The sequence below is a fragment of the Meleagris gallopavo genome, chromosome 1 (assembly GCF_905368555.1).
Source record: "Meleagris gallopavo chromosome 1, MGAL_WU_HG_1.1, whole genome shotgun sequence".
Taxonomy (NCBI): domain Eukaryota; kingdom Metazoa; phylum Chordata; class Aves; order Galliformes; family Phasianidae; genus Meleagris; species Meleagris gallopavo.
Window position 1 is genome coordinate 170,060,879 of NC_139404.1, and position 13,224 is coordinate 170,074,102.

Below are 13,224 nucleotides of genomic sequence, written 5' to 3' on the forward strand. Positions count from 1 at the left end.
CAGGAAAAATATCTTTCTTACACTTAATAGGGAAATAGTCTCTGTAGCTGTTACATCAGATTTCAGCAAATCCAGGCAAGTCAATGCAATTAACAAAGCTTCTAAATGATGTAATTCAGTATTTTAATCTGGGAAATGTATGTTCTTTCAGACTAGTAAATACTTGGTTGTTGGTATCAAACAGTGTAAATTATATTTTAAAAGTGCACACAGTAATGTTACCAAAGAAAGGCACGCCACAGATTTACGACATAGTAAGTTTTAGCCTAAGGCCATTCTTCCTAACTGTGTTGCCTGTGGACTTGAGATTGTTGGGGTTTTTTTTGTTGTTATTGAAATGAGTGATTAAAAAATATGTGTGCAAGTATGTAAAATAATACATAATGAATATAATCTACTGAATACATTCAAATTAAATTTAACTGAGCTTATTTAGATTAATGTCGAAGCATGTATCTTAATAGTATTCTGATTCTGGCAATTGTTTTTAATGCTACTAATTACTTGATAGTATTATGTTCATGAGCAATGTTTACTTTTAAAGCAGAAGCTGAGGCGAAATGTGAATTTACTTGAGAAGCTGGTTATGCAGGAGACGTTGTCATGTCTGGTAGTGAACCTCTATCCGGGAAATGAGGGTTATTCACTTATGCTCAGGGGAAAAAATGGTTCAGGTAATATTTTTGCTACTTAATTTTTAAAACTATTCAGAATGCTTTATAAATAGTTAGAATGTGTTTCTATTGCTTATATTTAACTGTTTTGCTTCTAACATAAAAAAAACTGTACTTCAAATCTTCATTTTCTCTAATAATGATCTTTTGATAGCCTTTCACTCTCTTATTTCCCCACAGCTTCGTAACTGTTCTTTTTTCTTCCTGGTTCCCTTATTTAAGTTTTCTCACTTCAAGTTCCTTCTCCTAAATAATTTGTTTCACTGCCTCCTATATCTGCACCTGCTAAAAGTCAGCTGCTTTCCATTTTGATCACACCTTCATGTCACCTAGTACTGTGGCATGCAGTAAGAAAGTGCAGTGTCCAGTGAGATATGAAGGAACATTGTTTTCTAGCACAGTAAGAATAAAATCATGCTCTGGGAACAGTAATGCATATAAAAATTAATATAGTGGAAAAAAAATGATGATTTTGATAAGCTTCCACCAACCCTGTTTTAGATTTCACTTTGTTAAAGTCTGAACATGAAAGGCAAAAGAAAAGCAATGTTCTGTTTAAATTCAGATTCTGAGACCATTCGACTGCCTTATGAGGAAGGAGAGCTGCTTGAATATTTGGATGCAGAGGAGTTACCACCTATTTTGGTTGATCTCTTAGAAAAATCTCAGGTTTGAAAGTTTTGTTTTCAAAAATAAATTGCTTTGTACCTAGACAGACTTTGAACTGTGAATGCTTCACATAGGTGATTCCAAAAAGAAGGTGTAAAATGCTTGTGCGTTTGAAGCTAAAATACTGAATGCCTCAAATAATTTGTTGATAATTAAAAAAAAAATCACAGCAGTGAGGGAGAATGGGATAGAAGGCTTTGCTGTTATTTAGGCTGACAGGCAACTTAGACTCTGTGCTCAGCAAAATGTTCTTTGTTTTTTATTGTAATGAAATATTTGACATGAGAATTTCTTAAACCTAAATTGCTCACATGTGAAAGAAAACATTTGAAGCTCATTTTTAGTAACATCACTGATGTTGACAAAATTGGTATTTTTATCCATAGTATCAGTGATACTGATTTTTGAGGCTGGGGTTGAGGAACAAAGCAAATATTTGGATATTTACAAGTTGTTCTTTGTTTCTACCAGGTTAATATTTTTCACTGTGGATGTGTCATAGCGGAAATACGTGACTATAGGCAGTCTGGTAACATGAAATCTCCAACGTACCAAAGCAAGCACATTCTTTTGCGTCCTACAATGCAGGTAAGAAGTGTTTCATCTATTTCTCACTGTCACGGTAGTTACAGCTCTTACTGAACATATATTAATAACTCACAAAGCTAACTGTAATTATGCCTTTCCCATCAGACCTTAATTTGTGATGTTCATTCTATAACAAGTGACAACCACAAATGGACACAGGTAAGTCAGCAGTTATTTTAAAACTTTGCAATGACGTGGTGAATATGCTTAGCTTAAAAAAATCTGATAAACATAACTCACAAAATTTTAGATTTACTCAAAGTGATTATGATGTGCATAGCAATGCATGCTACATGCTCCTGAGAGCTGTTGAATTAACTTGTGAATAGTATCTTCCCCTAAGATGTCACAGAAAATGGTAGGAATTGCTAATAGAATCAGGCCTTGTCTTTTGATAATGCAAAATGACATTATTGGAATTACTCTAACTAGTTTACCTTACTTCAGTAATCTTCAACATACAACTCTGGAGCAGTAATTACAATCTTTTAACACAATTTCTCCTTCAGCAGCACATTGCTATTGATGTTACTACAGTAAAGAGAATCTTAAATAATTCTGATTGTACAGTTAAAGTTAGTTAAATGTTGTAAAGCAAGCAACCACTCATCTGTTTTTCAAGACCACAATCTTGCTAAACTACGTTTCAAATTGTAATCCAAAGTCCCATGCAGCCCAGTGCGGTTGTGGATGCCCCTTCCCTGGAAGCCTTCAAGGCCAGGCTGGACGGGGCTTTGAGCAGCCTGGTCTAGAGGGAGGTGTCCCTGCCAATAGCAGGGTCCCTTAAAGGTCCCTTCCAACCCAAAAGATTCTGTCATTCTGTAATCTTTATGTCACTGATTGCCTGTCCATCAAGATGAGAGAAAGATTTCATTCCTGCTACTGTGATGAAAAATAAAAAGGGAAAGAAAAGAAAGCACGCTACATTACAGTAGTTTCTCTTTTCCTTTTAGAAACCCCAGCCAAAACTCTGTAACTCTTAATGACTGCTGACATAAATGTTGGGTATTTTCTCTTCTTGAGTATAGGTCTGTATTGATTTGATGTGAAAGTCTTCATTTTTGCATTTATTAATACTGTGTGTTTTACAGGAGGACAAACTCCTACTTGAGAGCCAACTTATTTTGGCTACAGCCGAGCCTTTGTGTCTTGATCCATCAATAGCAGTGACCTGTACTACAAACAGACTCCTGTACAACAAGCAGAAAATGAATACTCGCCCCATGAAACGGTATTTTTTCATTGTGAAGCATATTTCAAGTTTTTATGGGGTGTTTCAAAGGAAAACAAGCTGTGCTTTGCACAAAAACTTGGCCTTCTGTTATGCAGTTCTCAAATGAATACCTACTTAAAAATCTGGAGTATAGAGAACAGTTGTGAAATCTTAATTTGAACTGTTCCATTTTGTAGTGTTTCAATACTAGGTACTGCAGTATGCTTTTTTTTTTGTACCTGAAAACAAGCGTTACACTATTTTGACATAACTCATTGTAAATAATGTGGAGTCCACTGCATACAAAATCTTGATATTGTTTCACTTTTGTGCTGGTGATTCGCTGCTTTCCACAAAAGCTTGAAATAATTTGTTATTTTTTAGTAAAAGAGATGTATTCACTCTGTAGAACTAAAAAGTACTAACAATCGTTAGTACTAACAAAAGTTTGCAGAAGTATATTTAAAACAACCAGTGGTGCTGATTAAGTGCAAATAGAGAAATCAGCCAAGCTGCTGTTAAAATTAGAGCATGATAGTTAACAAACATTCCATCAGAAGAGTACGCAGGTGTTAAATGAGTGTCCAGGATAGCTGAATATGTGCTGAAAGATTGGGTGTGACACAAAGGATGAAGAGTAGTTGCTGTGCCTATGAATTTCTGAATGCACAAGCAGTACATAAATATTTTGGCAGAATTGAAATCTTTGATAATGTACTAATCTTGTAAGTTTGATTCTCGTTTTGACATTTTAATTATGTGTTTCAAAAATAACCCCATTCTTAGCTCCAAAATACATGAACAGAATAATGGTATTCTGAAGAATTTGAGATTGAGTTTGAATTATGCTGTATAATCAACCAAATGAGTATTTCAAAACCTGTTTTCTACTCTCAATTAGCATTTCACGGCATGTTTTTGTGCTCGTTGACAGTGGGGAATTTCATATGATGGATTTACAGACTTATCTGTCATCTTACCATAGGTGTTTCAAAAGGTACTCAAAGTCATCTCTGAACAGGCAGCAGGAAGTAGCTCACTATTCAACTCCGCCTCAGCTCAGATTAGTTGATTACTTACAGAAAAAGAAGGAGAAGAAAGGAGCCCAGCAGTATGACCTCAAAATTTCTAAAGCTGGAAATGTGAGTCTTCTAAGACGTAGGTGGGTGACCTTCGTAGCTATTCATTTTAAAAATTAGCATACTAACATCATTTTGTTCATATTCTAGTGTGTAGATATGTGGAAACAGAACCCTTGCTACTTGACTGCACCTTCTGAAGTGGATGTAAGTTTGGTTCTTACCTTTTGCACTTATTAGCAATTGTAGTCAATTGTATTATATGAGAGGAAGGAAGTGGCTAAATATTATCCAATATCAAATAGCAATAATTTTTTAAAAAAATTGAGAGTTGAAGTGGAATTTTCTTTAGTTTAGGATAAAAACAAGCTACATTGGAATACGTTGCAACTGCAATGTGATAGTTTGGATAAGATCAACAGTGCAAACTGATCTTTAATATTGTTCATCTATGAGATTATCTTCAAGTGTCTATTTGAAGTTGTCTTATTTTAAAAAAAAATGAGGAAAGTATCTTAAAAGGAGTTGCTTCTCAGCCTGGTAGAATTTTTCTTTGCAATGTATACTTTAGGAAGTAGAATTATCTGTTACAAAAACATTGAAAATGATATTGAAAATATTCATTGGAAATTCTTCTCATAAGTCTGTATGCATTCTGATCTCAAGGATATGCCTATTCTTGGCTTTTGTTACTGTATTCTACTAGCATAGAGAAGAGGTTGGTAGAGTAGCCAGGATTGTAGCTTTGTCTTAGTAAGGATGGCAGTGCACATCACTATATGTTATATATATATAACATATAACTATATGTTATATAATGCTATAGTTTTAAGCCACACTTTTGTTAAGTTTAACATAACAACTATGGTTAACAATAAATGTAAGGATCTCCAATTTAACTTTTCAGAATGCTAAATACAGAAGGTTGTACTCACTTTTTGAAGGCTTTAGCATTATCCACTTCAAAAGAAGAAGCTGTGCTAGGCTGACGTTAACTCGGGCCAATATGATCATTAGTTTGGGGATTTCTTTTGTTTCTGTTTTTTTTTTTCCTATCTCCATTTTAAGGTGGAAAAATATGCCAAAGTGGAGAGTTCTATCAAGCCTGATGACTCACAGCCAACTGTTTGGCCAGCACATGTGAGTAATTCAGACCTTTGACCAAGCTTTTCTGTCCCTAGTTAAAATGTCCCTTATTTCAATAAAATCTAAACCAATGTGGGAATAATATTCCCTCTTCCAGTGTATTAACCTTACATGTGCTATATGTGTTTGGAAACATTATTACAGAAACTTGTAATTTCATACACAACCTCATACATATGGCTAGTGTTGGAATTTCCTCAGATTTGCCAGAAGCACAACAGAAAGCAATTTTAATCTCCAAAGTAATGTGCTGTTACTGTATAGTAAATAAATATAAGAATTTACAGGGAACAGTACTCCGATCAACAAATTGCCTTCTTCATGCAAATGCTGTTTCAAAAGAGATTATGTAATATTAAATGCCTCTTACAGAAAGCCCTTTCTGTGGTGTTGAAGTGAAACCTTAAGATTTGATGCAAATTGATGATTTGATAAAGAAAGGTTGTTTTAACATTATTAGTCATAAATCAGTTCATTAATTCTTTCTAATTTCTGAGGCATTATTAACAGCATGTTTATTAACAGCATCTATCAAGTGTCTTTTCAGCCTCATGGTAGGTAGAAGTAAAACTTCCCTATAGAGCTTCATTTTCATCTCTGTCATCTTATTTAGAACTTTTTTTTTTTTTTTTTTTTTTGCACTGCCACTATTTTTATAATACTTTGTACATATGTTTACCTGGACTTCCTTTCGACATCTAACATCACTACTTTAAGATTTGCAATGTTAGGCTATTTATTAAGAGACGGTAAACTTTTTTTTCCCCCTTTGTCCTCCTAGTTTTTGTAGTAGCAACTACATCCCTCCTTATAATGTGTTTATTTATGTCTTGTATTGCATAGGACTGGCTTATTTTACCGGCTTTTTTTGCTACTGTTTTTGTAAGATTTACTTGATCATTTTTTTTCTGTCTTCTAGGAAGTAAAAGATGATTATGTGTTTGAATGTGAAGTTGGTAATCAGCTGCAAAAAACAAAGCTGACCATTTTTCAATCTCTTGGCAATCCGTTGTACTACGGTAAAATTCAGACACTCAAAGGTGATGATGAGAGTGACAGCTTATTAGTTCCACCACAGTAAGTTGTGTTCTTTTAATCTTTGCTGTGATCCAACAAATGAAAGGCAACAAACACTACTTAACATTTTCTGGCATGAGAGCATTCAGAAGCTAGAAATCTGATTCAAGAGGTTTTTTTGTTTTGAAAATTTCAGCTAACAAACCTCATTAAAATAATTCTGATGAGAAAAAATATATTTAAGATATGATGTTGGTAGAGCATGTTCTTTTATACAAAATCTGAATGCTCTTGTACGTTAAAACTATGTTTTAAGAAATATCTCCAGTTGTGAAAATGTTATGCCTCATCCTGCCAGACATGGTTACCATGTGTTTCACAATGGTTCTCACAATTTTAATCATTCTGATGAAATCTGCCAGATGCTGTGAAAACATAAGACCTGATTATATTACATTTATTTTTATATAGAGAATTTAGGGCTAAACAAATGAACATGAGCTCCCAAAGAAGTTTAGTCCTGTTTGTAATACTGGTTTGAATCTGCTATTGTTAGCTTCAGTTTTTACAAATGTTCTCAATTCTTAGCTCTTCTTGTTGTATGTGACACTACTTTGCATGGAGAAACCTGTGCAGCAGAGTAGGCAGGGAGCAGTTAGCTTGAGCAAACATTAGGTCAATTAAAAAAAGAAAAGAATTTTTATCTTTGTTTGGCATATAATTGCTTTTTTTTTGTTGTTAAAATCTAAGGTTCTTCTCTTTCTGTACTTAATACTGATCTACTTAGAACAAAAGATCTAGTTTATAGTTGTGTAATAACACTAGGAGTGAGGAGGAGTTGTTTTTTTTCTTAAATTGAAACATTAAGAGAAGTAATAAGATAGTTTGCAAACCAGGAGCATTAAACAAAAGAAAAATGCTTGATTTTGGAAAATGGTGGGAAACTGGAATTTGGACATGTGAAATCAAACAATGGAAACCAAATGTTGAAATCCTACAGATAGGGCTGGTTTTGACATACAAACATAAGTGCTGTGTGGGTATTTCTGTGTTTCTGGGTTGGTATATTGATTTATTCTTTTCGCAGTAGAAATGGAATTAAAGAAATTTAAAGAAAAAGAACTCCATATTCTATCTTTTACTTTGTAAGTAATACAAAGGCACCTGTATTAGAAAACATGCGTGTATTGTACCCATGGTTACGAAGCTAAGTTTTTACTTCAGGTACTAAATAATACCCAATCCATCAAATGAGTAAAGTATCTCTGGGAGAGTCTAAGAAGAGAATAGTATTGATATTCTTTCAAGGTTCATAATTATAAAAATCATACTATTTTAATGCAGTTCATCACTGAAAATGTTTTTTACTTTTTTACATTTCAGGTTCCTCATTGGTTCTAAGACTGATGCTGAAAGGTAAGTTGTATATGCAACAGATATTGTGTATAAGACCAGCTGACTTGATGCTTAGTTTTGTTCCTTTTTGCTTTTGTGACTGTTTATGTTGTATTTATGTGCAGGACAGATAAGCAAAATGAGAGGAATTAATTACTATGATAATAAGTAGGAGATAGCCTGCAGTTCCCACATTTAATGAGCAAAGAAATATAGATGGAAACAAATGTGTAATATGGTTTGTCCCAAAATCTAAATTCCGAGCATGTTGTTCACTGTTTGCATGGTTATTCTTGATCACACACGTAATGATAAAATTCTGAGAGCTCCTACAAGGAATTTTGTCTTGAGATTTTGTGTGGCAAGTTAGCACTCGTGGAAGTTCTGAATTTCAGCTCAAAGAGTGATACAGGACTTCATTTATTTATGTTTTTTTAATGCTGCTCATTGTTTGTTTCAGCTTTCTTAGAGAAGCAAATACCAAAACAGCTCTCCAGTGTGTTTAGGTTGTAGAATGGTTGGAGTAGTAATACTGTCTGTCATAACTGTGTGATAGCAAAATAAGGATTTCTTTGAATATTTATCAACATGCCTGATGTTACTGGATGCGTGTGTACCTTCTTGCATACAAAAGCAGAGCCTTTAAAAAGCAGTTTCTCACAGTGCTGATTGCACATTTGTGCCCTATTAGGAGACTTTGACGTGGTGCACATGCCATAACTGTTCCCCATTCTTGTATGCCTGGCAGGAGATGAAACCCAGAGTTCATAAAAAATTGTAAATAATACTCTTTGTTTTAGTAATTTATTGACCAAAAATATCGATTTGCTTTCCTAGTTCCTTTGTGCTGATAGAGGCTTTTGTTGCTGGTGCTGCAAGCTGAATCGGGGAATTGTTGGCTGAGAACCAGCACAATAGTAATACAGACGTTTAGTTTTGATCAGTCTTATGATTGATTTTCTGATCATATTTTCTGCTCTTTCCAAATCTTTCTGTCAGAATAAGCAGTTGGGCTTCAGGGGTAGAACAGGAAATATTAAAGGTGGAAGAGGGCAGGGCCTCTGTTTGGGTACATAGCTTTTTATTACTTGTCCCACTTCAATTTTGAATTGTCTAGGTTCTAATTGCAGAAAAGGTACTCTGCCTCCTTTTCTCTGTTGTTAAGCCTTGGCCTCTGCGTATGGCAGGATATTACATCAGTATTGTACCAAATTAAAATGCAGTTCATGGTTGTCCAACCTTTTGGCTTGCCTTGACTGCGTTGACTGAAAAGAAATTGTTTTGGGGGCCCCATCAACACAGGTTGCTCTGAAAGTAATGCCTCCTGTTTATTTTCATGGAAACTACAACAGATACAGAGAGCAGTGTAACAGTATTTAACAGAGCAAATTGTCAGCTACAAAACGCTGTTTTTCAGCATAATCACCACCATTGGGTGTGCGTTTTGCCAGCCTTGAACAAGAGCCTGCGTGTCACATGTGTGAAAATCTGTACCAGTGGAGGTGACCTGCTGTTGGAACTGCTGAAACACACCACCCATCACCTCATTGTGTTCACATCCACTGTTTGGTCTCCATAAATGCTCAGCAAGCAATGATGAGTGTTAATGGCAGAAAATGTTTTTTGCAAGGAAGCATTCAGTTCCACACCTTTGCTTCAAATGCACTTGCGTGTCAGACACCATTCTGTCAGACTTGCCCTTTTTCTGCCATCTATCACACAGCAATAAAATGTAATGGAATATTGATGAGAAGGTTCAGCCTCTACTGCCATACCACCAACATCTGCCTCTGGTGTCATGGGCTAACGGTAGAAGTATTAATTTCAGAGCAGCCCTTGTAAAATTTATAAGATAGTTAATGTACGTAAGCAAGAAAACTTATTCTAATCTTTAATATTTTTTATTATAACATTACAGAAAGAGCAACAAAAACAAAACTAGTGGGATATTTGTAAAAGTAATGCATCAGTCTGGTTCAGTGTAAGCAGTTGCCATTCTTAGTGAGTTCAGAGAGACCTTTGAAATTTTCCTCTGCTTCATCCTTGAAAACAGTTGTTTACAAATGTATGTACTGCCAAAACGCAAGGAATAAGTGAATAAGGCATGATTGTGAAGGGTGGGATATGTTTCTCTGGTAAGATAGGTCTTACAGAAGCTCAAGTTTCATATGGGAAACTGCTTTATCTCAGGAGCTGTAGTTGGCATTAGAAAGAAGAATAAGAACAGAACCCAAGAGCATGTCTTTATGTATGTGTATTTTACATGGATATGTATTTAAAGTCCCTTTTATGCATAGTTATATGTTTATATATCAGCTGTGTTTATATTATTTTCAAATTATTAATCTTGTAAAATGTTTTTATGTATTTGTTTGTTTCAGAGTGGTGAACCAGTATCACGAGTTGGTAAAAAGTGAAGCCAAATGTCCTGTGAAAATGTTTCATAATTCAGGTGGATCAATCAATCTTAGTCATCTTTCTCCAGGGAAGGAAATGGAAGTGAGTTTATTGAGCTCAAAATTTTTTATTCACGCTTGATTATTGAATTATTAGAATTCTCCTCATCGTTCACATTTATAAGTAAAATAATGTAAAAATTCAAGCTGAATTAATTTGAAATGCATTGCCATAATCATTTATGGTGAATATATTGAGGAAGTTAGAGGAAAGCACTTTTGTTTTTACTATTCAGTAATTGTGTATTTTAGCCATGACTTTTTTTTCTATCTATATAGTATATATATCTAGTCTGTATTAGAGTTAGCTCCAGTGGTTTGATGCAGCTTTTTTCTCTATTCAGATTAACCTTCCCCAGAGCAGTATAGTACAGTGCACCTGTGTGTTATATAAAATGCATCAGTAAGCATAAAAGTAGATATAGTTGCTGAACTTTTTTTTTACCTTTAAAACTTATTTTCCTCTTAATTTAAAGAGAATAATTTTCAAATAAAACTGGAGGTGCATGTGTTCATATGTATGCATCTGTTAGAAATTTCCTACATTCCTGAACTTTCATGCTTGTTGACATTGCCCTGTGCCTTACTTACGCTGGCTTTCTTGGTGAGATTCAGTAGTGTAACTTCAGCTAGTAAATGAATTTGTGTCTCTTGTGGCTATATGTGTTGCTACATCTTTCTACTAAATAACTCCTCTAAAGTGCCACAACCGTGCTCTGGGAGCTCTTTGCGTCAGCCAGAAAAGCTGCAGCAGTTACAGAAAAGAATGTGAGTGTGTTTTAGTGTGTGTATACACATCTACACGTGAGTGTGTATGTGTGTACACATCTACACACAGCTCACACACTGCAAAGTCATAGAATAACTTAGGTTGGAAGAATCCTTCTGAAAGCCATCTTGTCCAGTTGTACAAGCCCCCGCTGAAGGGTGGACCAAAATTACTTATTTTGCTTTATTTGATCATCTGTTTTATTTGGAATGGAGCTTTAGTCTTTGTTTTCAAAATGACTTTCTCAGGAGTCTTTGATAGCAGAAGAGAAACTAATGCTCAGAATTTTCCTCAAAGTACTCTTTTTGTTAGCAGTTAGAAATGAGGCAGTGTCTCTTTTTGCTGCGTGTGTTTTCTCCAGAAAAGTTAATTCTGCACAGTAGTGGTTGCTCTGATTTCTTAGCCTGTGTTAATCTAAATTAGGCCTCCAGTGCTGAAGCATTCTGTTTGCTTTAGTGAGAGCTTGATTTTCTAGTTCCAGATTGTTTGTGGATAGTAGACTTGTTTAGATACCATTTTCATTTATTGGATACGTGTTTTATATATAGTCCATATATGTAAATGTGTTTCACTGAGTCTTTTGATGATGTCAGCTATTGAAATTATAGATTTATGGTCTCTTGTGGGTGGCTAAGAACTATAGATTTGATTTGCTGAAGTTAAATTGTTTTTAACCACCCTGATAAGCATGTTAACAGAGAAAAAACAAAAACCTAGCACATTTAATATAAACAGGCTAGGGAAATTCTGATCCCACTGAAGTCAGTGAGAAAAAGTATTGACTTGTGCACATTCAGGATTTTCCTGAATGTATTCAGATTCCCATTCCTAGGAACAGAGATCTTCATTGATTGGAATAGCAGATGTTTGCCAGTTGGTGAATGAATGAAATAACCTAATTTTTCAAGTAAGAGTAAACTGTCTTTTTTATTCAAGTGCATCTGTCACTTGCATTCGTAAGAAGTTACAAAGAAAGATATGAGAAAAGCAAAGTCCTTAATATTTTTTTTCTCAGTTTAATTTTTTCTGGAAGTATAGAGTTTCTTCTTGATGGTAAGCACTTGATCTAAAAAGGATTTTTAGTAGCTTATTTTCTGAATAAATACAATCCTGAAATGTTTTAAGGATATTCTGTCATCATTTTGAGAATTCTAATACCAGTTAACTGATTTATGTTATCTGTCAAATATATGGAAGCTCACATTATTGCTCTGGTAGTGTTAATTTCTCTTTCCCTCCTAGCAGCCCGAAAGTATATCAGGCTCTGTTCAATCTTCAGTATTGGGGAAAGGTGTAAAACACCGACCTCCTCCCATCAAATTACCTTCAAGTTCAGGAAGTAGCTCTTCAGGTAATTATTTATCCACTTGAGCATTTCCTTTCCATGCGTTCTGCTTACTGTAAAGTGATTTGCTGACCCTTTAGTAAAGTTTGGCATTTTAAAAGTCAGTATCTTCTCCGTGAAACGAGATTTTTTTATGTAGCACTTTGTTAATTTCTGATTGTGTCGTATCCTAAAAGATACTTGAGTTATCTTGTCGAACAAAAAGATATTTTAATTTTGTTTGTTTGCTTGTTTTCAGGTAATATCTTTAGTCCACAGCAGTCAAGTGGCCATCTAAAATCCCCAACTCCTCCACCTCCTCCACCTTCTTCTAAGCCACCTGGTCTTTCTCGGAAACAATCTATGGATCTTAACCAAGTTAGCATGCTCTCTCCAGCTGCCATGTCTCCTGCGAGCTCTTCACAAAGTGAGTCACGACCTAAATTCTCCATTAAATCTTAGGCTTTAGCATAAATGTTTCCTGAGATAAAACTTCTTAACCTGTGAAACGATTAAAGTTAAGTGTACAGTGTACCCTAAATTGTATAAGTTATGCAGCCTTAGGCAGGTCTCTTGTTCACTGTATGTATTTTTATGTTTATTGTAACTGTGTTCGTTTTTTCTGTATATATGTATGCACCCTTTGTGTATACGTTTTAATACCTTTTATGCAATTAGTATGATCTCCTCTTCTATGAAAGGCTGGTAGATGATGTGATGAGATGAAATTCCAAAGTGTAGATTTTTCCTCCAGTGTAAAAACAGTATGTTAGATCAGTTTGCCTTGACATAATTTAAGCATCTGATTTTTTTAAATGTTATAGGAGCTGATGCAGTTGTATCTCTGTGTATGTATATAATCTGATCAGTCCCAAGGTGGTGATACAATAAACT

At 34.8% G+C, this 13,224-nt stretch overlaps 1 protein-coding gene across 10 annotated transcripts in view; it reads left to right on the forward strand.

Moving 5' to 3' along the window:
• Positions 1-13,224, forward strand: part of SUPT20H (SPT20 homolog, SAGA complex component) — a 36,724-nt gene that overhangs the window by 12,923 nt on the left and 10,577 nt on the right. For 6 of the 10 annotated variants that reach the window (XM_085215996.1, XM_085215987.1, XM_085215989.1 and 3 more), the window contains 13 exons: positions 545-674; positions 1,240-1,343; positions 1,815-1,931; positions 2,037-2,090; positions 3,023-3,162; positions 4,130-4,286; positions 4,374-4,430; positions 5,292-5,363; positions 6,289-6,446; positions 7,770-7,802; positions 10,163-10,280; positions 12,249-12,357; positions 12,590-12,757. In XM_085215996.1, the coding sequence (XP_085072122.1) occupies positions 545-674; positions 1,240-1,343; positions 1,815-1,931; positions 2,037-2,090; positions 3,023-3,162; positions 4,130-4,286; positions 4,374-4,430; positions 5,292-5,363; positions 6,289-6,446; positions 7,770-7,802; positions 10,163-10,280; positions 12,249-12,357; positions 12,590-12,757 (1,417 nt within the window). The remainder of the gene's footprint in view (positions 1-544; positions 675-1,239; positions 1,344-1,814; positions 1,932-2,036; positions 2,091-3,022; positions 3,163-4,129; positions 4,287-4,373; positions 4,431-5,291; positions 5,364-6,288; positions 6,447-7,769; positions 7,803-10,162; positions 10,281-12,248; positions 12,358-12,589; positions 12,758-13,224) is intronic. The other 4 variants (XM_085215988.1, XM_085215993.1, XM_085215990.1 and 1 more) reach the window with 3 other exon arrangements.